This window comes from Globicephala melas, chromosome 9 (assembly GCF_963455315.2).
Source record: "Globicephala melas chromosome 9, mGloMel1.2, whole genome shotgun sequence".
In the NCBI taxonomy this organism is placed as follows: Eukaryota; Metazoa; Chordata; class Mammalia; order Artiodactyla; family Delphinidae; genus Globicephala; species Globicephala melas.
The window spans coordinates 58250096-58274469 of NC_083322.1; the positions used below are offsets into that span (position 1 = coordinate 58250096).

At 39.2% G+C, this 24374-nt stretch overlaps 1 protein-coding gene and 1 long non-coding RNA gene across 4 annotated transcripts in view; one reads left to right on the forward strand and one right to left on the reverse strand.

The window, feature by feature from the left end:
- The window catches only part of LOC132597782 (uncharacterized), a 38145-nt gene extending 18588 nt beyond the window's left edge, over window positions 1–19557 (reverse strand). Inside the window, exons 1-3 of the long non-coding RNA XR_009565080.1 lie at window positions 19225–19557; window positions 8583–8845; window positions 7774–7811 (exon numbers count right to left, since the gene is read on the reverse strand). This is a non-coding gene — a long non-coding RNA (uncharacterized lncRNA). The remainder of the gene's footprint in view (window positions 1–7773; window positions 7812–8582; window positions 8846–19224) is intronic.
- ASB4 (ankyrin repeat and SOCS box containing 4) overlaps window positions 1–24374 on the forward strand; it is a 121796-nt gene that overhangs the window by 66768 nt on the left and 30654 nt on the right. For all 3 annotated transcript variants that reach the window (XM_060304619.1, XM_060304620.1, XM_060304621.1), the window contains one exon: window positions 434–733. In XM_060304619.1, the coding sequence (XP_060160602.1) occupies window positions 434–733 (300 nt within the window). The remainder of the gene's footprint in view (window positions 1–433; window positions 734–24374) is intronic.

Consider the following 24374-nt stretch of genomic DNA (forward strand, 5'->3'; position numbering starts at 1 on the left):
GAGGGAAAAAGAACTGTGATGGAATGAAAATTATAAGCTTGTAAGTAACAGCTTTGGAATCATTCAAGGCAATGATTGGGAGTTTAAAAAAAATCTTTAATAAGAATGTCCTGTAAATCATCACGTAAAATAAAATGCAGTCACATAAATGAAGGTCTCAAACACAAATGCCTTGGACAGCCAGGAAGGTAAAGTAAATGAAGGACCAAGATAATAGGGGATAGTAGAAAGCCCCTGTCCCATTTAAGTAATCCAAATACACTACTAAGCTAAACATTTGCAGATTCATCAGCCACTAGTTTACAACTTCCAAATCATCCCCCAATCTTATAAATGTGACGAAAGTAAAATACTTTGTAAAAATCCTCACTAATTCTCACAGGGAGAAATCCTAGGCCAAGAAGTTAAACTTTCTCTCCCTTTCTTTTTTCAGGTTATTGGTTGCCTAGTTACAAATTAAAGTCTTCCTGGGCCACGGGCCTGCATCTCTCTGTCTTGTTTGGTCACGTGGAATGTCTTCTGGTGCTACTGGACCACAATGCTACAATCAACTGTAGACCTAATGGGAAAACCCCTCTTCATCTGGCTTGTGAAATGGCCAACTTGGATTGTGTTAAGATTCTCTGTGACCGTGGAGCAAAGCTCAATTGCTACTCCTTAAGTGGACACACAGCTTTACACTTCTGTACAACTCCAAGCTCCATCCTGTGTGCCAAGCAACTGGTTTGGAGAGGTAAGCCTTTCTGGGTGGCTGACATTCTCATCTACTTGCCCAGTCATGGTTTTGAAAATTGGTGACCCTTACTTACCTCCGGCAATGTAGTACATATCTCTATTCATTAAGCCTAATTCAGGGGGCCCTAAAAATATGTAGAGAGATAGTTATGTTGCCCCCAGTCATTCAGGGATGATCACATTGAATTCTTATTACTGTTTTAATTGTAGGAGTCTCGTTAATTAACACATTTATTTAACAAATATTTATTAGCTTCTATGATGTCAGGTAATGTGCTAAGAAAGTAAAAAGAGAAAATAGTTTCTGACTTCTAGGAGCTTATATTCTAGTAGGGGAGATGAATATTGATGAAATAAATTATAAATACATAACTGTAAATTGGGAAAGGAGCAAAATAAGGTGCTATGAAAGAGAACGTCAGGAATAAACTATTATAAAATGTGTAAAACTTCTCTAAAGATACAATATTTAAGCTGAAACTTTATAATGAGAAGGAGCTGGCCATTAAAAACAAGAGCAAAGAAGAAAAGTCTAGGGATAGGGAATAGCATGTGCAAAGTTGCTATGGGAGCAAAAAACTTGGAATATCCAACACATGGAAGAAGGCCAGTATGGCCAGAGTATCATGGCGGGGTGGGTGGGAGGGATAAGAGGGTAGAGGGTAGTGCCGCCAGATGACATTGGATGTGTCAGATCATATATGGCCTGATGGGTGCCGAGTGTGGGGTTTAGAAATGGAGCCACTGAAAAGTTTAAAGCAAGGCAATGACACGGTTTAATTTTCACTTAAGATCATCAATATGGGGTCATTCATAAGCTGGGTTGGAGAAGGCCAAGAATGGAAGCAGGGAGACCAGCAGGGAAACTCTTGCAATAGTGTAGGTGGGGGGGATGATGATTTTCACTAAGGGGAAAGCTTGGATAGGAAAATTAGAAAATGGGTTTGCAATGTTTTAGAAGCAGTATTGGTGGGACTTGGAGATGGATTTGATATAGGTGGGGGTGGGGCTGGGTGACAGAAAAGGAAGTTTCAAGAATCATTGCCAGGTTTCTGGCTTTAGAAAATGGCTGGATAGTGATGCCATTTTTTAAGATGGGAAAACTTGGGGAAGAAGCATGTATGTGGGGAAGATCGTTATACCATTTTTTTTAAGTTGGGTTTACAGAGGTATAATTTATATACCGTAAGTTCACTGTTTTTGAGTAATAGAGAGTCGTGAAACCATTCACCACAATTATCTCAAAAAATCCCCCGATGCCCTTGGGTAGTTAATTCCCTCACTCTCCCCCGACCCCTGGCAACTGTTGATCTGTTTTCTGTCCCTTTAGTTTCATCTTTTCAGAATGTCATATTAATTAAATTATACAATATGTAACCTTTTGAGGCTGGTTTCTCCAGTGTAGCATAATGCATTTGAGATTCATCAATGTGACTGCACTCACCAGTAAATCAGACCTTTTTATTGCTGAATAGTATTCCGTGTATAGATGTAACACAGTTTATTGACTCCCTAGTAGAGGGGCGTTTGGATTGCTTCTAGTTTTTGACAATTTTGAAAAAAGCTGCTCTAAACATTTGCATACACATTCTTGTATGGACATGTTTCATTTCTCTTGGGTAAACACCTAGGAATGGGAAGCTGGGTTGTATGGTAAGTTTATAAGAAACTGCCAAACTGTTTTCCAAAGTGCTTGTACCCTTTTGCATTTCCTCCAGCAGTGTGTAAGAGTTCCTGTTATCCTCCATCCTTGTCAGAACTTTGTAATGTCAGATTTTTAAAGATTGTTTTAGCCATTATAATAAGTATTAATAGCATCAATAGCATCTCATTATGCTTTTAATTTGAATTCCTCTAATGACCAAAGACATTGAGTATGTTTTCATGTATTTGTCTGCCAGCTGTGTGTTCACTTTGGTGAAATATCTGTTCATTTCTTTTGCTGCTTTTTTTTTTTTTTTTTTTTTTGCGGTATGCAGGCCTCTCACTGTTGTGGCCTCTCCCGTTGCGGAGCACAGGCTCCGGACGCGCAGGCTTAGCGGCCATGGCTCACGGGCCCAGCCGCTCTGCGGCATGTGGGATCTTCCCAGACCGGGGCACAAACCCGTGTCCCCTGCCTCAGCAGGCGGACTCTCAACCACTGCGCCACCAGGGAAGCCCGCTTTTTTTTTTTTTTTAAATGGTTGTTTTCTTGTTATTGATCTGTGAGAGTTCTTAATATACTTTGGATACTAGCCCTTTGTCAAATATGTATTTTGCAAATATTTTAATTCATTCTTTGGATTTTCATTTTTCTAATGGTGTTTTTAAAAGAGCAGAAGTATTTAATTTTGATAAATTCAGTTTATCAATTTTTACCTCTTAATGATTTGTGCTTTCTGTGTTCTAGCTAAGAAATGTTTGATTAACCCAAGTAACAAAGGTTTTCTCCTACGTTTTTCTTCTAGAAGTTTTATAATTTCAGGTTTTACTTTTATGTCTTTGATTGATTTTGAGTTATTTTTTGCATATGGTGTGAGGTATGGGTTGAAGTTCATCTTTTTCATGTATGGATGGCCAATTGTTTCAGCATCATTTGTTGAAAAGATTATTCTTTCACCATTGAATTGTTTTGATATTTTTCTCAAAAGTCAATTGGCCGGGACTTCCCTGGTGGTCCAGTGGTTGAGACTTCACCTTCTAAGGGTGCAGGTTCGATCCCTGGTTGGGGAGCTAAGATCCCACATGCCTCACAGCCAAATATCCAAAACATAAAACAGAAGCAGTATTGTAACAAATTCAATAAATACTTTAAAAATGGTCCACATAAAAAAAATCTTAAAAAAAAGTCAATTGGCCAAATATGTATGGGTCCATTGATCTATATATCTATTTTTTGCTAATCCTCCACTGACTTGGTTGCTTTATATCAAGTCTCAAAAGCACATAGAGTGAGTCCTTCTAGGTTAGTTTTAAACATGAGAGGTTTCAGACCTCTTTGAGACATCAAAGTGAATAAGTCAAGGATGCACTTGATATAAAAGTGTATATTTCAGAAAAGAGCTCTGAACTAAAGCAGTAAGTTTAGGAGCCATTGGCCTATAGATTGTATTTGAAGCCAAGGAAATCAATGAACTCACCTGGATAAACAGTGTAGAGAGATAAAAGAGAACTTAGGACCAAGCTCTGACAAATTCTTATGTTTCGAGGTTAGCAGGATGGAGAGGAGGCAATAAAAGAGAGTGAAATTATTCTAGGGTTTTGATTTCTCTTCCTTGTGATAACCACTTTCCTCTATAATTCTTTATTTCTAAGAATGTGTTAAAATATTCCACACTAAAAAAAAAAAAAAAGAGTGAAATGGATTGATAAATGAAGTTGGAGAAAATCCAAGAGCATTTTTGGCATCAGAGAAACTAAGAAAAAGGCAGGTTCAAGAATGGGGGAGTGGTCAGCTGTATTGATAGCTACTGAGAGGTTTAATCAGATGTTCATTAGATTAAGTGACAGAGTTATCACTGACAAAAATAGTTTTGATGAAATGGTAGGTGCAGAAGCCAGATCAGAAGATGTGAATGGGAGGTTAGAAACTAGAGATGGCATATGCTGACAACTGGTAAAAGAAATTTGGCTGCAAATGTGAGCATAAGAGTAGCATGATTGCTGAAGGGGGTTTGGGGGGGGGCGTTTGTCACAGGAGACTATTATCTACAGTTGAAGATAAAAGGAAATGTTTGGGGACTTCCCTGGTGGCGCAGTGGTTAAGAATCCACCTGCCAATGCAGGGAACATGGGTTCGAGCCCTGGTCCAGGAAGATCCCACATGCTGCGAAGCAACTAAGCCCATGCGCCACAACTACTGAGCCTGCGCTCTAGAGCCCGTGAGCCACAACTACTGAGCCCGTGTGCCACAACTACTGAAGCCCGCGCACCTAGAGCCTGTGCTCTGCAACAAGAGAAGCCACCGCAATGAGAAGCCTGCGCACCACGACGAAGAGTAGCCCCCACCTGCCGCAACTAGAGAAGTCCCCTGCGCAGCAACGAAGACCCAGTGCAACCAAAAAAAAAAAAAAAGGAAATGTTTGTACGCTGAAGGAAATGATTTATAGAAAGCAAACAGTTGAAGATGCATGAAACAGGATAACTGAAAGGTCCAAATCTTAGAGAAGTTGAGATGGGATGAAATCCAGAGACCTTGAGACACATCCTCCTTTTCAGCAGGTGAGCCAAAGTAAAAGATGGTTTTAATGCCAGAGCACTTGTAGATTTGGTTGTGGTAAGATGAGGGAGTCCCTATCTGGTACAAAGTCATCAGCCAAAATGAGAGCAGAAAGATTGGAAATTGGATGAGAGGGGAGGATATGGAAAGGTCATGGGGAAAGAATGGGAGGACATGCTTGAAGATGCTATGGTCTTCTCAACCTGTGAGAACTAAAGGGAAAAAAAAATCAACCCAGCTTATTCTCCTTCTTGCCTGCCCTGGGAGGAAGGGCCCAGTGCAGAGCTGCTTGGAGAAGGACAGGCATTGATTGGAGCTTATCCACTTTACCTTCCCACATGGGGCCATCACCACCTTTCACATTTACTTATACATTTATTTTTAGATTTAGTTTTTTAAATCTACATTTTAACTAATTAATTTAAACTTTTAAGCTGTTTATCTTCAAAATTTTTGGAAAGTTAAGAAATTATATATTTGTTTAGTTATTGATCTTTTATATCACTACCTTTTCATCAACCACGGAGTAACAGTGAGCTCCCGACCTCGTCTTTCCTCAGAGGTGTTACCACACAGCTTTCCCAGAGGACACAGTTATTCCCCATGTGCTTTATCCCTAACAACAGAGGGAGGCCTACCTAGAGAGGGAGGAGTAAAGAGGCAGGAGGAGACTGAGCAACACCCCCTGTAGGCTGACACAAGGAATTGGACTGATAACCCAAGAGGAAGAGTAGAAGGAAGTCTGTTAAAGATAACTGACCCTTTAGCACCACGTCATCAAAGGTTGAAGCCATAACAAGAAAGATAAATTAGAGAACACAAAAATGTTTGTTTCAACATCTGTGTGGCAAACAGATTATAAAATTAAAAAGCAGTCATAAAACTGGGAAAAATATTTGGGACTATATGACAAAGGGCTCATATCCTTACTATGTAAAGAAACTTTAAAAATTAAAGTTAGGAGGGTAACAACTAAGAGAAAAAAAAAAAAGCACAAAGGGACCAAGAACAGGAATAGGTATTTCAGAAAAAAAACAGGCAAGCATATAAACGACAAATAAAGGTAACATAATGATCACTTGTATTGTAATCAGTAAAATGTCAATTAAAAATAAGAATTAGATGTTTTGTTGTGTTTATTACATTAACGAAGATATCAAAGATGATAGTACATATGTTGACAAACACGTGGGGCAGTGCTCTCACACAGGCTTAATGGAGTGAAAATGCATATGATTGAGGGGAATATCAAAAGCTTAAAACCTTTTTAAACTCAGAAATTCTGCCTCTAGGATTAGGGACTAATTCAGCACCTTTTGACTCAGGGTTCTCATTGATGTAGGGCCTCAAATTCAGACTTTGGATATATCTCTAAACAAGGTTATACACTGAGTCAGAGATAACTGATGAGAAAGAAAGACATTTATCGTGTAACAGAATTTTGCTTGGTCACGTGATCTGTAGTACACTAGAAATTGAGACTTCTCCTAATTCTATGAGAATCTTCAAAATAGTGGAGTTATAGTGTGTTTTGTTTTATATTTTTGCAATAAAAGCTTTGATTGGTTAAGAAATACATTTAAAATGTACCACAATTTTAAAAGATATATATTGGCATTTTTTAATTTTTAATGTACTTAGAGTCTCAAAAAAGTTGCTTGATTTCTTTTTGCACTCAGAGAGTCATTTGTATTACTGAAATACTTAAAAAATATTTTTATATATAATAGAAAAATTTAAGCTGTTACCTCCATACCATACAGACGTTAAAAATGATATTGTAAAAGAATGTTTATTGACATAGAAAGATTTAAAAATAAGTTCATAGGAGTGTATGAACTGCATAAACTTATTTTTCTAAAAATTATATATGATTATGCATATCAGAAAATAATATATGAATTATGAGTCAGACTTGATAGCATAAGTAATATTTAGCTATAGCTAAGTAACTTCAAAAAAGCAAATTTGTTATGTCAGATCCTTACTCTTAGAATAAATTTTTTTTTAAGTGTGGTACCTGGAAAATTTTTCAAAACAAAATAAAACTGTAAATCAGGTAATTGGGTAAAATTTCACCCATTTTATGAATGGAGGAAAGGAGAAGAGAAGTGCTTGGAGGTAATCTTCTAGTCTGGAAATTCTAGAAGACTGTCAGCATCTTGCAGCCTTTCTTTTGCATTTTTATGTCTTCAGTTTCTTGGACAGTGCTTGGCACATAGGAAGTACTCAATAAATGATCTCTGACTGATCTGGGAATGGCTCCAGGAGCCCTGAGTGCATGGAAGGGAACTACTGCCATCTAGTAAATGGAAACTGTTATGTTCACAGTTAATTAAATGCTGCTGTTGGTCAGTTTTACTCCTTCAGTCTCTAGGGAGATAGCTGAGGGATGAATTTTCTCTCTCCAGGATTATGTGGTAGGCACTTTGAGAAGTCACATACATCACTTTGTAGCTGGACAGAGGGAATTGAGACAGCACACAGACAAGGAAAATAAGTCAGGCTAAACATTAAACTCAGGACCAGAGAAGTCCATTAGAGGAAAACCAATGCCATGGCAACTGAAAACCGATGTAATTTCATTTGCTATTTAATGGACTTTTTGTGGAAAAGTGCTCTTTGTGGAAAAGGCTAATTGAGGCCAAAAAATTGCATGCAATTTTCTCTTAAAGGATTTTCCCCTATTTTTTCAATGTTGCATAGCCTGCTTTGTCCTCAGGCTGGATTTTGTCTGCTATTTTTTTGTTTGTCTTTCTACTTAATGCCCCCCATCTTCTGGCCTTTGTTTCCTTTGGTATTAGTATAATAGTGTTCATCAGTTGAGAAGGCTTATTTACCTCAGTGAAAATGTCCTTTCTGTGAATCCTGCATTTCCCTACAAATAAAGAGAGTCAGGTCAGGTTTAGCTGGCTGAAAAGCAGCATATTATTTCTACCTATTCCCTTTCGTAAGAGGAAAATGAAGCTGCTTGCTTTTCTCTGCATGAAGCAAATCCTGACAGTTGGAGGAAAATTTGTTACTGCGGGAAAGCCATAAAAATTCAAATGTTTCCTAGCAGAATGTAGCATGAGAGCAATGTAAAGGAGACCATGCCTTTTAAAAGACTGTCCCCTGCTACTTAGTGTGACAGTGGCACGAGTTACCTGCACGTTAGGAAATTCCCTATTCAATGATGTGAACACAGTAAGGCAAGATGTCATTGGACTTCACTTTGGCCAAGAAATAGATATGCCTGCTTGACAGACACCTCTCTCACCAGTCCATCACCTTCTGTCTTTCCATCTCTTAGGTTATATATTGTAATAGCACAAATCTGACCCTCCTAGTCACTTGCAAATAACCTTGGGGATTTTTGTCCCATATGCTGTATGGGACATACACCTGTACAATAAGAATTTAATATTTTCTTTAAATTGACATTACTTATTTAATTTTAAAGGAACTTTTATATCACTATAAAAATTAATTTGTCACTATAAAAAATATGCCAAAATCCCTTGCTGTACATAGAAGGTAATAGTAACCGTAAATAATGGGCAATCAAATTCTTGACCTCTGTCAACCCAGAGACTTTCTTTTCTCAAATGGCAGAGAATGACTTTAAAAATCCTCGTCTTTTGGTTGCTATTTTTTCTAGAAGCATTACCTTCAATTCCTCTGCTCTGAATGAATGAACTTGAAATTTGTTTGCAGGTCATTTCTCACATCCAGGCAAGCAGCAGGTGTTCCAGCCCAGTGAAGAATGTACCATGTAAAATCATAGCACACTTGGGAAGGCATTGCCTTAAGCAGGGCTTTGTAAAGTTGATGGTCTATTTAGTAGTGAATTTTAGAAGCCTGCCCTTGAGAATCAGGAGTGGAATAAGTTTGCTGCTCTCACATCTCACACCTTTGTCCTGGAGGTCCTAGCTGACACAAAGAGAAAAGAAAAATAAATAAGATGTAAGAAGATTAGAAAGCAGGAAGCAAAACAGCCATTATTTCACACTATATGTTTGTCTAGATTAAAAAAAAAAAACAAGAAAATTTAAGGTCAAATGGTTAGAATTCATAACTGAATTCAGAAGAGGTACTGCATTTGAGATCAATATACAAAAATCAATTGTATTTTTATATACCAGAAAGAAGCAGTGAGAAATTATAATAAGAAAAGATGTATTTACCAAACCACAAGAAATTTAAGGGACTTAGAAAATGTATTCAGCAAAGGGTGGAAGAAATATAAAAATTGATTAAAAGACATTAAGAGGATACCACATTCAAGGTTTATTACAAAAAATGTGTTTCTTGATTACTTGCTCCTCAGAGGCAACCACTTTCATTTCTTTTAGCTGATTAGTTTGATATTTATCTCCATATTGCTAAATAAATACCATTTATTTATGCACAAAATTGAAAAGAATAAGTAGCAACATAAACAGTTTTCTGATAATCTATTGATTTATCATAATGGAAGATGAGGATCTGGCTCCTTTTCCTCCCTGCCCTCCCCATACTAGTATCTTTCCTATCCTCCATCCTCACAATATAAAGACATTATAACTGTGAGGCTTGTTCTAAACTAGGGTAACCGTTCCTTCTTTGTACAACATTTTGTGTTCCCTGGTGCTAATTGTCTTATTTTATTCATTTACTTATTTTTTTTAATGAATCACCACTCTCTTAACCCCAGAACTTTTGCCAATAGTTTTAATCTTTTCTGAAAATATTTCAACAGGTATCTAATCAGTTTTATTTTCTTGAAAAAAGTCCCTTCTGGAGACTTCAGATCTATTCCAACCACTGTCATCCTGAAATCTCCATTCTCTCATCATCCTGGAGTCCCTTTGCCTCTCCCTATGTTAGATTTCCTGTTCCTGGATCCTGGGTCTTTCTAGATCTCGGTTTGTTGCCTGTTTGGGCCTCCGTTAGTTGATTTCTGAGAAAGGGTGCAAGAAACTGCTCGTGCACTTATTTTACCCTGACTTGGCACAGAATTCTAGATTGATCATCATTTTCCTTTAGAATGATGAAGGCATTTCTCCATGGCCGTTTTATTTCCTCATGGTTTCTTTGTGACTTATTATCTTCCTCTCTGAGAGGTTTAGGATTTTCTTTTTGTTTTTTGACATTCTGAAATTCCATGATGATGTGCCTTGATGGGTTGATTTTCACCTGTAGTACTGGGTTCTTTCAACCCCCAAACGTGCATGTCTCTCAGTTTTGAGAAATCTTCCATAATTATTTCTTACCTGAATTCTTTTCTTTTGTTTCCTGTATGCTCTCTTCCTTGAGTTGCTATTATTTGGATATTGTACCATCTGGACTGTTCTTCTAATTGTCTTATATTATCTCTCCTGTTTTACATTGCTTTATCTTAATGCTCTACTTTCTAGGAGATTTACTCCCGATTATTTTTCTTAGTTTCTTGTTGTCTCTACCATCTTAAAGGTTTTCCTTAGATGTTTTATAATCTTTGGCTGTCTGCTGATATTTAAAATTGAGTGACTAAACACTGATTTGGAATCTACGTGTATGAGTGGGGTTAGTTGACTGTTGACTTCACTCTAGGGGATCTAATGGGACCTGTAATTTGAGGACTTGGTGACATATTATCTTTAGATATTTTTTCTTAGGCTGGTCAGATTCTCCAAAGAAATCTCTACCTGGCTTCTTTCTGGAGGGCCAAGGCCTGGTTGCCAGTATTCTAGGCTCCCAGGTGGGGAAGAGGACTTGGAATGCAAATGTGGTATACATGCATTCTAGAATGCTCTGCCTGGCTGAGCTAACTTCTACTCCTACTTAAGGCTTTAGTTCAGACATCAGTTCCAAAGATCATTCTTCCTGAATTCCCTTAAACTAAGTTAGGTCCCAATGTTATTCTGTATTCTCATAGCACATTGTAATTTTCCTTTGTGGCACCTATATTTTATTTGCTTAATCCTTTTAGTAGTGCTACACCCCTCACTAAACTCTGTTTCATAAGAACAGAGTTTTGCTCAGCATAGCCCATGCATAATACAGATTGGTTGTTGATTGTTTATTGAATGTTCAATAAAGAACAAGTACTAGAACTAGGGAGGACAAGTGTGTTTGAACCAGGGCAATTCCATGAGTGTTACTGTCAAAATAACTCTGCGTTATTCTTTGCCCATATAAAGAGAGCAAGCTGGGATGGAGGGAGAAGTCAGAAGTGTCAAATAGTACTGAGAAATCTAGTACATTGAGAGTTAAAAATTTTCCATTGGATTCAGTGACGTGGAAGGAGACTGTAGCAATCAATTGAGTGAAGATGCAGAAATCAGAACAGAGGGGACTGATAATGAAAAAGAGATAGTCTGAGTGTGAACAAGACTTTTAAAGAGTTTGTGAAGAGGAGGCAAGAAGGCAGATGAAGAGGGAAAGGTGCTGAGAAATGTTTTCTTCTTGATAACAGAAACCTGAGCATTTAAGAAACTGATGACAGAATTCACTAGTGACGCAGATATTGAGGACAGAGTGTAGAGGAGAGATAGTTTATGGTATGAGGATTCTGAGAAGTTTGGGAAATGAGATCTAGAACGAGGCAGAGGGATTGACTCTAGAGAGAAGAACACCTGTTCTATTGTAGCTGAAGGCAAAAAATGAGAGAGGATGGGAGTTGACACTGGGTAGTCAGACTTTAAGGAAGTTTCCCTCTGAAAGGTATTTTCTATGTAAAGTAGACGTGAAGAGATCTGAGAGTGAAAAGAGAGGGAAAAGGGTTAAAAGATTAAGGAAGTTAAAAAGGTTTTAAGTTATTATGGTGGAGAGTGGGGAAAAAAGTTGAGTAGAGAAACATTGGCTTGCTGAGCAGTCTCAAGGACCCAGTGGAGTTTTTATGTTTGACTTTATGGTGGTACTGATCTTGTACAGGTGGCACTGCATCTGTAGTGATTTTTGCCATATAGCTCGCAGCTGCTTGGGTGCAGGTGCTGAGACAGTAGAGAATTGGGTTCACTCAGGATTAAGTTCATTCATAGCACTAGGCAGGTGCTATGAAGAGTTGGAGGTAGTTTAAAGTTTTGGCAAAAGAGTGATTGAAATGATGGAGAATGGAACTCAGCTGGATAGGAAGGGGAGGGAAGGAGTATAAGGACCGTCTAATGGACAAAGAGATCACAGAGAGGGGTTCTAATGAAACCAAGGTACAAAGATAGGCAGTTTTGGTCAGAGAATTGGATTTGGGAATTCGTGATTTCTGGAGACTGATCAGTTTCAGGGTAATGACTCAGTCCAGGTATGTCTATAGGTGGGAGCGACCAGATCAGAAAGGAGGAGAAAGTCACAGGAGAGAATGAGATCGAGAAACTGAGAGACAGGGCAGTAAGTGGTCATCCGAGTGATTGTTAAAGCCACCCAGAATTTGTGTGGAGAGGGATCATGTGAGTCAGGTGCCAAAGTCTTCAGAAACTGATGGGGAGATAAATGTATTCAGGAAGGAAGGTAGGTGGTATCGATGAAAAAACAGAGCCCCAAAGAAGCAGTGATATTCTTTTTCTTTTTTTCAAGAGAATTAGGGAAAAATTGGAAGCATCAATGGGGAGTCAGAGATATAAAAAAGGACACCCAGCTATATACTGCAGGCCAGAGTTAAGCATCCCGCATCACTTCTTTCGGCTAGGAATAGGGCAAAGCTAGTTTGGTTGCCATGGTGACCAGCGCCCTGTCTCTGGGCTCATTAATCCTGTGTTTCAAACTAAGCACTTAGCAATAGCTTCTGAATAAACGCAACAAAGCTCTGCATACTGAAAAGGGCACATTCATGTTAAGCAGGGGAGAAAGGTTTTAAATTTCATTCATTAAACTTGAGTAAATAATTTAATATCTTTGTGCATCAGTCCTCCTAGCTAATGAATAAGGATAAATGCTTAATGGAAAATCTAGCCTAATAAAGTTAACAGCATTGGCTTTACATATAAAGGAAATTGATGTTGCTGGTATATATGCATATGAAGGGGAAAATGGAAAGGAAAGAAACATATAAGTGTCTGTGATGTGGAATGTCAGGTACTTCAAAATAAAATGTCTCATTTAATCCTCACAACCACCATGTGAGATTGTTCTTATTATTCATATTATTCTCTTCATTTTATAGATGAGGAATTGGAAGCTCAGAGTAGTTAAATAAGGCCCCAGCTAACACAATTGGTAGAATTTAACCAGGCTCCATTCTAACCAATTGGGCTCCAGGGTGGTCCTACAATGTCTTGCTGAAAATTGCATACTGCTTATTCTTCTGGGACTTTTGGCTAATTGAAAAATTAGGAGAAAAATTTGTGCTAAGGTGATACTACCTGTATAAAAGAGCAGTTTAAATGCTGTATTAGAATTCCATTAGCTTAAAAAAATTTCACCATCATAAGATGATTTTAAAGGTTCTTCTTGGAAAAAAAAAAAACCCGAGAAGATAGCTGGGCATATTAAACGTGTGTTTAATTGAAAGACGTGAAGAGGGCTTCCCTGGTGGCGCAGTGGTTGAGAGTCCACCTGCCGATGCAGGGGACACAGGTTCGTGCCCCGGTCCGGGAAGATCCCACATGCCGCGGAACGGCTGGGCCTGTGAGCCATGGCCGCTGAGCCTGCGCGTGCGGAGCCTGTGCTCCACAACGGGAGAGGCCACAACAGTGAGAGGCCTGCGTACCAAAAAAAAAAAAAAAAAAAAAAAAGACGTGAAGAAGAAAACTCGCTATTTGCAAGTATAGGTACATGTACATATACATGTTTCCATATATGCTAAAAAATAAATAAAGGTCTAGAGTTGCAAAGCAGATCCTTAACACAGAAGCTGATGTTTTTCTTCTAAGTATAATGCCTTTATTTGGGTTTTCTGGCTTTGCTCCAACAAAGGTGTAGATAAGTGATAGAAAAAGATATATTAAAAATCCATTAATTCATTTTCCTTAAAATTAAATTCTTTCATTAAAAAGATAAATTTCTAATTCCTGCTTCTAATACAGCAATTTGATCAATTTCTAATTTGATCAATTTCTAATTCCTGCTTCTAATATAGCAAGGTTTAAAATATATGGAAACAACTGGGTACAAGTTAAATATCCCTGTCACGAAACTTAGCTGTTAGCCATTTCTTTTAATTCAAATACTAATTGTTTTGGTCTCAACTATATGAATATCCTAAGTCTATTTTCTTAAATTTGGGCTGCTTACTGCTGCCCCAGACAATTCCCAAGTGTTTCTTCAGCAGGAAAGTGTTAATTCCAGCCCTCTCTCCCATTAGTATTATAGGTTTCCTTCTCCGACTGGCTCTCTCTACTTTAAATTCTTCTATCAAAGGCCATATGTGACCTGAGTTGTAAGTTTTCCGTCTGGATATTTTATCTTTGTTTTATAACTAGCAGCATCTGAAACCAGAAATTGAAGGATGAAATTTCCTTGGGCTTGCACTGCTTTATTTTTTTTCTATCATCACTTCTCTAATTTGTTCTTACTTAGAGGAGGCTGGATCTTATTATCTTCTGAACAGTTTAAACACCATTTAGCAAAAGATATCAGCTTTATAAACAGAAACGTAAGTGTTTTCTTTGTAATCTCCATAAGTAATAATTTATGGAAGATAATCTAAACAATTTTAATAGGAGACTCCCAAGGCCGATTTGGAGGTAAAATGGTTAAATCAAACAAGAGCCTGGGGCTTCCATCTCAGTTTTCTATTAAATTAACGAAGAAAACACCCAAATACAGGAAGTGGCAAAAGCATCAGAACTGGAGGCTAAGATTCTAGCATACGCCAGCTTCCTGAAAAAGTTTCTACTAATTAGAAAGCTAATGGGAAGAGAATAAAGTGGATCCCCTCTTTTCTGAGATAAAACATCTCCCTGGCAGTCAGAAGAGGTATTAGCCAACCCCCACTGAGAGCCACTGAGGGCTGAATACTTGTGGGGAGGCCCCTAGAGCATCCTTTGCCTTGGTTCCTTGTGCCTTAGAAGTACCGGCAGCCCTCTGAAACTCTCTTCAGTTAAGAGGGCCATGCCAAGCAAAGAACCAAGTGGTAAAGGCAGGAAGTAAATCCACTTCTTGCAAGCAGAGTTGAATTAACCTGGGTTGGGGCAGGAGGAAAAGACTGAATAAGAGCCCTGGGGAAAGGTCCGCTTGAGCTTAATAATAATAGTAACAACAACTGGATATGGCATTTCTGTTGCATGCCTGGCATTTTATCATATTCTCATTTAATCCTCACAACTGTCCTATGAGAGCAATACTGTTTTTTCCATTTTCAGGTTAAAGCACTGAGCTTTAGGCGAGTTGCTTAACAGTAAGACCAGGTTTTGAATGCAGGTTGACCTCAATGCAGAGCACCTGCTTTTTCCACTAGGTGGGGCTGCCTCTCCTTTGCTACTCAGAATCCTGCCAGTATGTAACTTAATCTTGAGACTGCCCAGTTGCCCTGTTCTGTGAATCTGTCTCTGCTGTAGGCTGGACATGTCAGTCAATGAACCAGCTGCTTCCTCAGCTCCTTCTAGAACTGCCTTGTTCACAGCCCCTGATGAAGGGAAGGCTTAAGCTGTTAAGTTCTGTAGCACTGGATCCTTCCCCACCACAGCCCATTAGACCAGAGGTGGTATTCAAGCCAAGGAGCTCAAATATGACTTGATATGAAAATATGAACTCAAGTATAGTCTTCAGAGTGTAGGTTCTTGCGTAAGATCACCTGGGTTCAAATTCTGACCCCCTTCCCCATTCACTACCTACGCGAGGGAGGGCAAGATTTAACCTCTTTGAATCTCAGCCCTCATTTACCGAATGGGGATATTGATAATAATCCAAGCTGATTCTAGGTCAAATAAGTTTGGGAAAATGCATGTTAAATTAGACAGATTTCCTCACCATAGGACTTTTCAGAATCCTTCATATGCTAATGTGAATTGTGACTACACCAAGGGACACAAATTTTACAAATTTATTTAACTACAGTGCTTTTATTTTTAATGAATATTACAGTTCTAATATGCCACAGCACAGGCTTTGGCAAATAATGGCTTAGAAGAATGAGATTGGGGTCTGTAGCTAGAAGGGGAACTCACATTTGGTGCATCAGGCATTGCACTTAACCTTGTGTACATCAGTCTTCCCTCTAGTTTCCCATCTGAGGGCAAATCCTATTTCACTACAGTAGGCAGAATAATGACCCTCCAAAGAGGTCCACATGCTAATCCCTGGAATCTATAAATATGTTACCTTATATGGCAAAAGGGATTTTGAAGATGTGATTAAATTAAAAACCTTGAGGTGGGGAGATGGTATTGGACTGTCTGAGTCAGCCCATCTCCTTAAAACTGGAGAATCTTCTTTGGCTGTGGTCTGAGGAAATGTGACTATGGTAGGAAGGTCAGAAAGATTTCATGTGAAAAAGATTATACCCACCATTGCTGGCATGTGGGTGGGCTCTAGAAGCTGGAAAACCCAAGAAAACAGATTCTCCTACAGAGTACCACAATGACTCCTGATCTTTGCACACTTTTATTGGTTTTCCAAAAAACTGAACCAACAGAGAGAGAGAGGGAGAGGAGAGATTTGTTTTAAGGAATTGGCTCATGAGATTGCAGAGGTACAGGAAAGTTGCAGTTTGAGACAAAGACAGTCTGGAGCAGAATTCCTTCTTCTTTAGGGATTGCAGTCCTTTCTCTTAAGCCTTCTGCTGATTGGATGAGGCCCACCTACATTGTGGAGAGTAACCTGCTTTACTCAAAGTCTACTGATCTACATGTTAATCTCACCCAAAAAACACCTTCACAGAAACATCCAGAATAATGTTTGATCAAATATCTGAGCACTGTGGCCCAACCAAGTTGCCACATAAAATTAACCATCATACCCACTAAGACCTACGTTAGATTTCTGACATACAGAGCCATAGATAATAAATTTGTGTTGTTTTAGGCCACTAAATTTGTGATAATTTGTTACTGTAGCAATCAGGAACTAATACATTCACCTTCTACCCATTATAAGGATTGCCATCAACTGTAATGCTAGTCATTTCCTATTGAGGACTTGGTCATCTGTCCCGCAGTTTTGGTGCATTTCCCTAGTTCCATCATCAGGGGTGGATTCCAATTCTGACATAGATTACCAACCCAAACTCAGCCACAGCTCCTGGACCTCCTCAACGCTAACAACCTTCATCCCATTCCGATTCAGCCATCCACTCACATTATCGCATCCTGGCTCTTGACATTGCTCCATTATTTTCACTTCCTATCTTTTCAGCCGTCACCCCCTCACTTACACCTTACCAGATCTTCATTGACATAGTGACTCCAGGTCCTTACACCTCTCTCAATCCAGATGTCCCAACCCCATCTCACTTCATTTTTTCCCCTCCTCACCCTGGGCATCCTGGTTGATGACTGGTACTACTGTATCACCAATGTTATTACTTGTTTGACACAGCAGGGTTCTTATGAGCTAACACACACCTGAGCTAATACACCTAATCCCTGCTTACTGGTGACTATCTACAAAAATATAAAGTTAAAAAAAAAAACAGAGAGTGGCATGGACATATATACACTACCAAATGTAAAATAGATAGCTAGTGGGAAGCAGCTGCATAGCACAGGGAAATCAGCTTGGTGCTTTGTGACCACCTAGAGGGGTGGGATAGAGGGGGTGGGAGGGAGACACAAGAGGGAGGAGATATTGGGATATATGTATATGTATAGCTGATTCACTTTGTTATAAAGAAGAAACTAACACCATTTTAAAGCAATTATACTCCAATAAAGATGTTAAAAAAAAAGTTCACCAATTACATCATTTTTTTTAAAGATTTCTTTTTGATGTGGACCATTTTTAAAGTCTCTACTGAATTTGTTACAATATTGCTTCTGTGTTTTTTTTTTTTTTTTTTTTTGCGGTATGCGGGCCTCTCACTGCTGTGGCCTCTCCCGTTGCGGAGCACAGGCTCCGGACGCGCAGGCTCAGTGGCCATAGCTCACGGGCCCAGCCGCTCCGCGGCATGTGGGATCTTCCCAGACCAGGGCACGAACCCGTGTCCCCTGCATCGGCAGGCGGACTCCCAACCACTGCGCCACCAGGGAAGCCCTGTTTTTTTTTTTTTTAATGTCTTGATTTTTTGGCCGTGAGCCATGTGGGAATCTTAGCTCCCCGACCAGGGATTGAACCCATACCCCCTGCATTGGAAGGTGAAGTCTTAACCACTGGACCACCAGAGAAGTCCCCACCAGTTACATCTTGATTTTTAACTACAATAGTTTATTGTTATATTATCCTTAATTTTGAGACAATGCTGCTTGCTTTACTTGTTTGCTTTGAGAAATTTTATTTCCTCATTGTTTGTTACAGGAAGTTCAATTTGAATTAACTCACCAAACTATAACTGATCTTATTGTAATTAATTCAACAAGTATAAAGGACTCTTCAGATTCTCTTGGAGTTAGGAAAAATACATCTATTGTCTTCCTTTCATGGGCTATGGTTGTAAAATAAATCGAGATTTTTATCAGAAAAACAAACAACAAAAAACCATTTAGCCACAGCTATGTAAATTAAATATATCAGCAAACTATAAACCAAAGAATGAATGAAATTTCTACTAATTACATCATCAGAGGGACTGGATTGGGATATACATTTTTGTGGAGATGCTACATAGTATACCTTCTTAAACAAAATAGGATAGGTGGCCCCCCAAGAGTTAGGGAAAGAAGTTGACTCTAAAGTTCACTATCTGGCTTCACAAATTCCTCCTCCCCTTAACTTCTTCATCAGTCTATATCCATTGAGAATACAACTCACAGCATGTAACATGTCAGGAATTAGAGAAGAGCTTGTATTCTCAGATGATTAGTCACTACCTGTCTTACAGAGCTCTCAAGTGTGAAGATGGTAACAAGAAGTCCAACTGGGGGTCTTTGAAAAATACACTGCCCCACAGGGAAGGAACGTTACCCTGACAACTCAGGAAGAGATAATTCTGCAACTGCTTTCCTGCAAGAAACAGAAAGATTGAAGCCCTCTGCTTAATTCCATCCAAAGTTTGAAGGGGACATGGCCTCTAAGAAACCTAAGCAGAGATAAAGGCAGAAATGCAAAGCGAGCTCGGGGCAATAATTTCCCCCATCCATCAACCCCAGGGGCTGTTCCAAACCTTTATGTAGTCGTACCTCTAGTTTCACCAGCTTGGATACAGACAATATCACACATATGTACTCCAGGGTAAAACAACTCTAATCCATTACAGACTGTATTAGCAGGAAGTCTCTCCCTTGAATACCCTCTCCTGGTACGACTCCCCAGCAGTGACTTACCTCTGTTCAAGCAATTGTTCTTTCTGTAAGCCACTGGATGTGGAAAGGTGTTCCCTCTGGACTAAGGGAATCCTCACTCATGGTCCAGTATGCTGGCTGCTCCAGAGAGGGCTTCATCACCAGTGCTTTGTTGCCCTGCAGCCACCGCAAAGGGAAGGCCCATTGTTCTTGACTAATTCTTTCTCATGCAGTTGGTTTCTGCTAACCTAACCCACCACTTGCTGCCCCCGCCCCCCCACCTTATTCTGCCTCGGGAGTGGGAGTACCACTCCCATCAATACATCACCATCTCCCTTTCTCATTCCAGTCCTGCCTCCATGTAGCCAGGGCCATTCACCTCCACCCCTGAGGCTGATCCAGGCCTCCCCTTGTTCTGAGGCCAGAGCAAACAGAATTTTGTCCTTGGACAGAGGAAGAAGTCATTGTTCACTTTCTCCTTTTAAAAAAAAAAAAGAAACCCGCAAAAGCTCAACAGTCTTCCCCAAGATTAACCTCTTTGTCAGTTGAATGACAATAGCAGCATTCATTTCCTTCGGTGAAAACACTATCCCAGTCTCAAGATATGGTCTGATTTCATGAGCACAACAAGATGAGAGCAAAATAATATAATAGTATGTTTTCCAAATTCTGAGTTATTCAGTCTTATCTATGGTTACTTTGCTAAATTTTAATCAATGTTTTTCTTGGAATCAAAAAGGTAAAAAACAAAATAAAAATAAGGTGACTGAGCTCAGTGCCTGCATGTGGATTGTTCACGTCTAGAAAGGTGTCTTTTCCTTAAGGCTGAGTAAATTAAAAATAAACAGAAGAATAAATAAACATGGGCTCTATGAAAAGAAGTCTGCATCCCAAGGGATGAGAAGCAGTAATCGGAGGAGTTGGCTGCTAAGCTTTGATATGAAAACGATTCGCTTCAGGAGATAGAGGGAAATAGTTTGTGATATTTGCTTCCTGTTTTCAGTATGTTTTAAAAAATATACAGGTAGCTGTTAAAGAAGAAGAAACTGGTTATGAGAATAGACTCTGTGATAAATAGCTTGGTTTAATGGCCATTTATAAAGTCAGGCTGTTTTTCTACTCCTTCATTGCCCTTTCTTCAGTCTTGTTTCCTGGATTTGTTTCTCCTTTCCACGTTTAAAAAGCTGGGGGGGCCCAGGGCTCAGTCAGACACGCTTTTCCCATCAAAACTCGCCCTGGTGATCTTATCTAGTCTCACAACTTCAAATATCCTCAAACGGTGCTCACTCCCAAGTTTGTATCTCCCAGCCTGACCCGCTCCTCTGAACGTCAGCTCACCTATCTGACTATATATAATCCATCTCCACTGGATATTGAATAAGCATCTCAAGCTGACCATGTCCAGACTGTAACTGTGTTTCCAGTCCACCTTAATGCTCTCTGTCTTAATAAATGGCAACTCTGTTCTGCCAGTTACTCAAGCCAAAAGCCTAGAAGGGATCTGTGTTGCCTCACTTTCCCTCACACCTCACATCCCGGAAGACCTGTTGATGCTATCAAAATGTATCTCTGGTCTGACCACTGGAAGTGGTATCTCCACTTCAAACCACCCACGATGGGACCACCTTAACCCAAGGCACCTTATTTCTTCTTGGCTACAATAACAGACTTCCAGTAATTTTCCTGCTTTTACATTTTCCTTTTTTATAGTCTACCCTCTGCACAGCCTGCTTGAGTAAGTAATCTTTACAAAAGGTGAATCAGATCATTTCACCCCCCCCCAGTGCTTCCTCCCACATTTAGAATGTAAGTTAAAGTCTTTCCTGTGACCTTCTGTGCCTGCTTGCCTCACCAATGCTAGTTCCTACCACTCCCTCTGTTACTCACCTCTTTTGATGCTGGTCTTTGCATTTTCTGAACAAATCAAGGTTGTTCTTACCTACCTCAGAGCCTTTTCCCTTGCTGTTTTCCCTTTGCCGGGAAAGCTTTTCTTCATGATCTTCAGGTGGCTTACTTCTTTGCTGCACGAAAGTCAGAGCCTTTCCGTGAAAAGCTTCACCTTCTTCCCTCATCATTCTCCATCACTTTACCCAGCTTTATTTTTCTTCACAACATATCACTACCTATGATTTTATCATATATATATATATACACATAAATATATAAGTTAATTTTTTGTCTATCTTCTTCGCTAGCATGTAAAGTACATGAAGTCAGGGACACTGTCTTATTTACTATGGTCTTCCCAGAGCCTCTAACAGAAGCTGGTACATAGTAGTGTCTCAACAAATATTTGCTGAATGAATGAACGTACCAAGCTCTAGGAACACAAAGACAAATAAAAATTGCATCAGTTCTCAAGGATCTTAAATCGAGGAACAAGACACCCAAACCTGTTCTTCCTTAGCACTCTAGATAAAATTTTTTACAGAGGAGGGACAAGTAGCACGGCCGGGGGGTAAGGGAAGGTTTTCTAGAAGACATGGCACAGGACCTTGAAGGAGGAGTAAAGTTAATTAGTCAAAGAAGAAATTCAAGTCATTTCAGGTCAAGGAAACAACATAAGCAAAGGCACGTAGGCGTTTACACAGAACTACAGGATGCTCAGTAATTAAAGCAAAGTGTGAGACAAAGGACAGCAGGATAGAAGGCTGGAGAGGTAGGAGCTGGATTTTGAATGGCTTTATCTCTCATGGCAAAAAGCTTAGACTGTATCATATAGAAAATGGAAAGCCATTACAGGATTTTAAGAGATAGAGCAATATGGTCAGGTATGCATTTTAAATACATTACTGTCAAAATAAATAAATAAATAAATTACTTTCAGAATTATGGAAGATGAATCTGAGCACATGGTAGCCTATGGGGGAAATGCAAATGTACAAACTAGGCAGTAGTAATAGGATAGGAATTTATGGTGTCAACACTTGGTGACTGATGAAAAGGGGCAGGGGAGTGAGAAAGGAGGAGGAATGGAAGGTGAATTTCTGACTTTCAGTTTGATTTGCTGGAGCCATAGCATTGCTATTTATTGAAATATAGCTTACACGAGTAACAGGAATAAGAAGGGAAAGAGTTTAGTTTAAGACATGGTAAGTTTTAGCGCTCAATGGACTTCCAACTGAATTTGTTCAGAATGCAGTTGTAGATATAGATCTGAAACTCTGGGGTCAGCCCAAGACTGGTCATATATTTTTTAGCAGCTTTATTGTGGTATAATCGCTTACGTAAAATTTATCCATTTTAAAGTGTGCAATTCAGTGGCTTTTAGTATTTTCACAGAATTATGCAACCACCACCACAGTTTTAGAACATTTCATCACCCAACAGGAAAACTGTACCTTAGCAATCACCCTCCATTTTCCTTCAACTCGCATTCCCCGCCACCTCAGTCCTAGGCAACCACTAATTTACTTTCTGTTTCTATGAACTTGCCTATTCTAGACTTTTCATATAAATGGAATCATGCAATATGTGGTCTTCTATATCTGGCTTCTTTCACTTAGCGTAGTGTTTTCAGTGATTTTTGAAGTGATGAAATGAAACAATGTATTAGTACTTTGTTCCTTTTTATTGCTGAATGATATTACATTGTATTTATATACCACATTTTGTTCATCCATTTACCAGTTGCTGGACATGTGGATTGTTTCCATGTTTTGGTTATTATGAATAATGCTGCTATGAACAGTTACATACAAATGTTTGTGTGGACATTTGTTTTCATTTCCTTTGAGTAAATACCCAGGAATGCAATTGCAGTGTCATGTGGTAACTCTGTGTTTAACTTTTTGAGGAACTGCCATACTGTTTTCCAAAGTGGCTGTACCGTTTTACATTCCTACCATCAGTGTATGAGAATTCCCATTTCTCCACATCCTGGCGAACACTTGGTACTATCTTTTTTGCTTGTTTCATTGACGTATAGTTGATATACAATATTATATGTTACAGGTGTATAATACAGTGATTCACAGTTTATTAAAGTTATACTTCTTTTATAGTTATTATAAAATATTGGCGATATTCCCTATACTGTACAATATATCCTTGTAGCTTATTTTATACCTAATAGTTTGTACCTCTTACTCCCCTACTCTTATATTGCCCCTCCCCCTTATACTATCTGTTTTTTTGATCATAGCCATCCTGGTGGGCATAAGGTGGTATCAAACTATGTTTTTTTGTTTTTTTGTTTAAACAGAGAACAGGAGTATTTATTTATTTATTTATTTTTAAATTTATTTATTTATTTTGGGCTGTGTTGGGTCTTCGTTTCTGTGCGAGGGCTTTCTCTAGTTGTGGCAAGCGGGGGCCACTCTTCATCGCGGTGCGTGGGCCTCTCACTATCGCGGCCTCTCTTATTGAGGAGCACAGGCTCCAGACGTGCAGGCTCAGTAGTTGTGGCTCATGGGCCTAGTTGCTCCGCGGCATGTGGGATCCTCCCAGACCAGAGCTCGAACCCGTGTCCCCTGCATTAGCAGGTAGATTCTCAACCACTGCGCCACCAGGGAAGCCCCCAAGCTATGGTTATGATTTGCATTTCCCTGATGGCTAATGACACTGAGCATGTTTTCATGTGGTTATTGACCATTTATATATCTTCTGTGTACAGATGACTGTGTATATACTTTGCCCATTTTTAAATTGGGTTACTTCTCTTTTTACTATTGAGATGTAAGTTATATATTCCAGATACAAGTCCGTTATATATATGATTGTTCGTATAATTTTGAGAGCCATCTGTTCATAAATAAAGTGAAAAGAGTATTATGACTGCTCAAGGAAGTTACATACAGTAAGAAGTGCAGAAACTGAATGATACCCAAGTGAAACAACACAATTTAGGAATTGAGGAGAAGAGAAATCATAGAAATATAGTGAAGGAATAGCCAGAGAGGGAGGAGAAAGCATCCCAGGGAAGTTGAAAAAATAGAATTTAAGAAGTGAGTTGTCAACACCATTGGATGCAGCAAAGGAGTGTAGTAAGATGAAGATTGAAAACTGTAGATAGGAATGATCAATTGGAAGCCACTGGTGACCTTTGTCAGAGCAGTGTAGTGGTGAGGACAGAAGGCAGATTGTGTTGGACCAAGGGGATCATAGGTAGTAAGGAAGTGGGTGCAGGAAGCAGAGACCACACTTTCAAGAAGTCTGGCTAAAAAGAGATCAAAAGAAATTGGAAGGTGGTT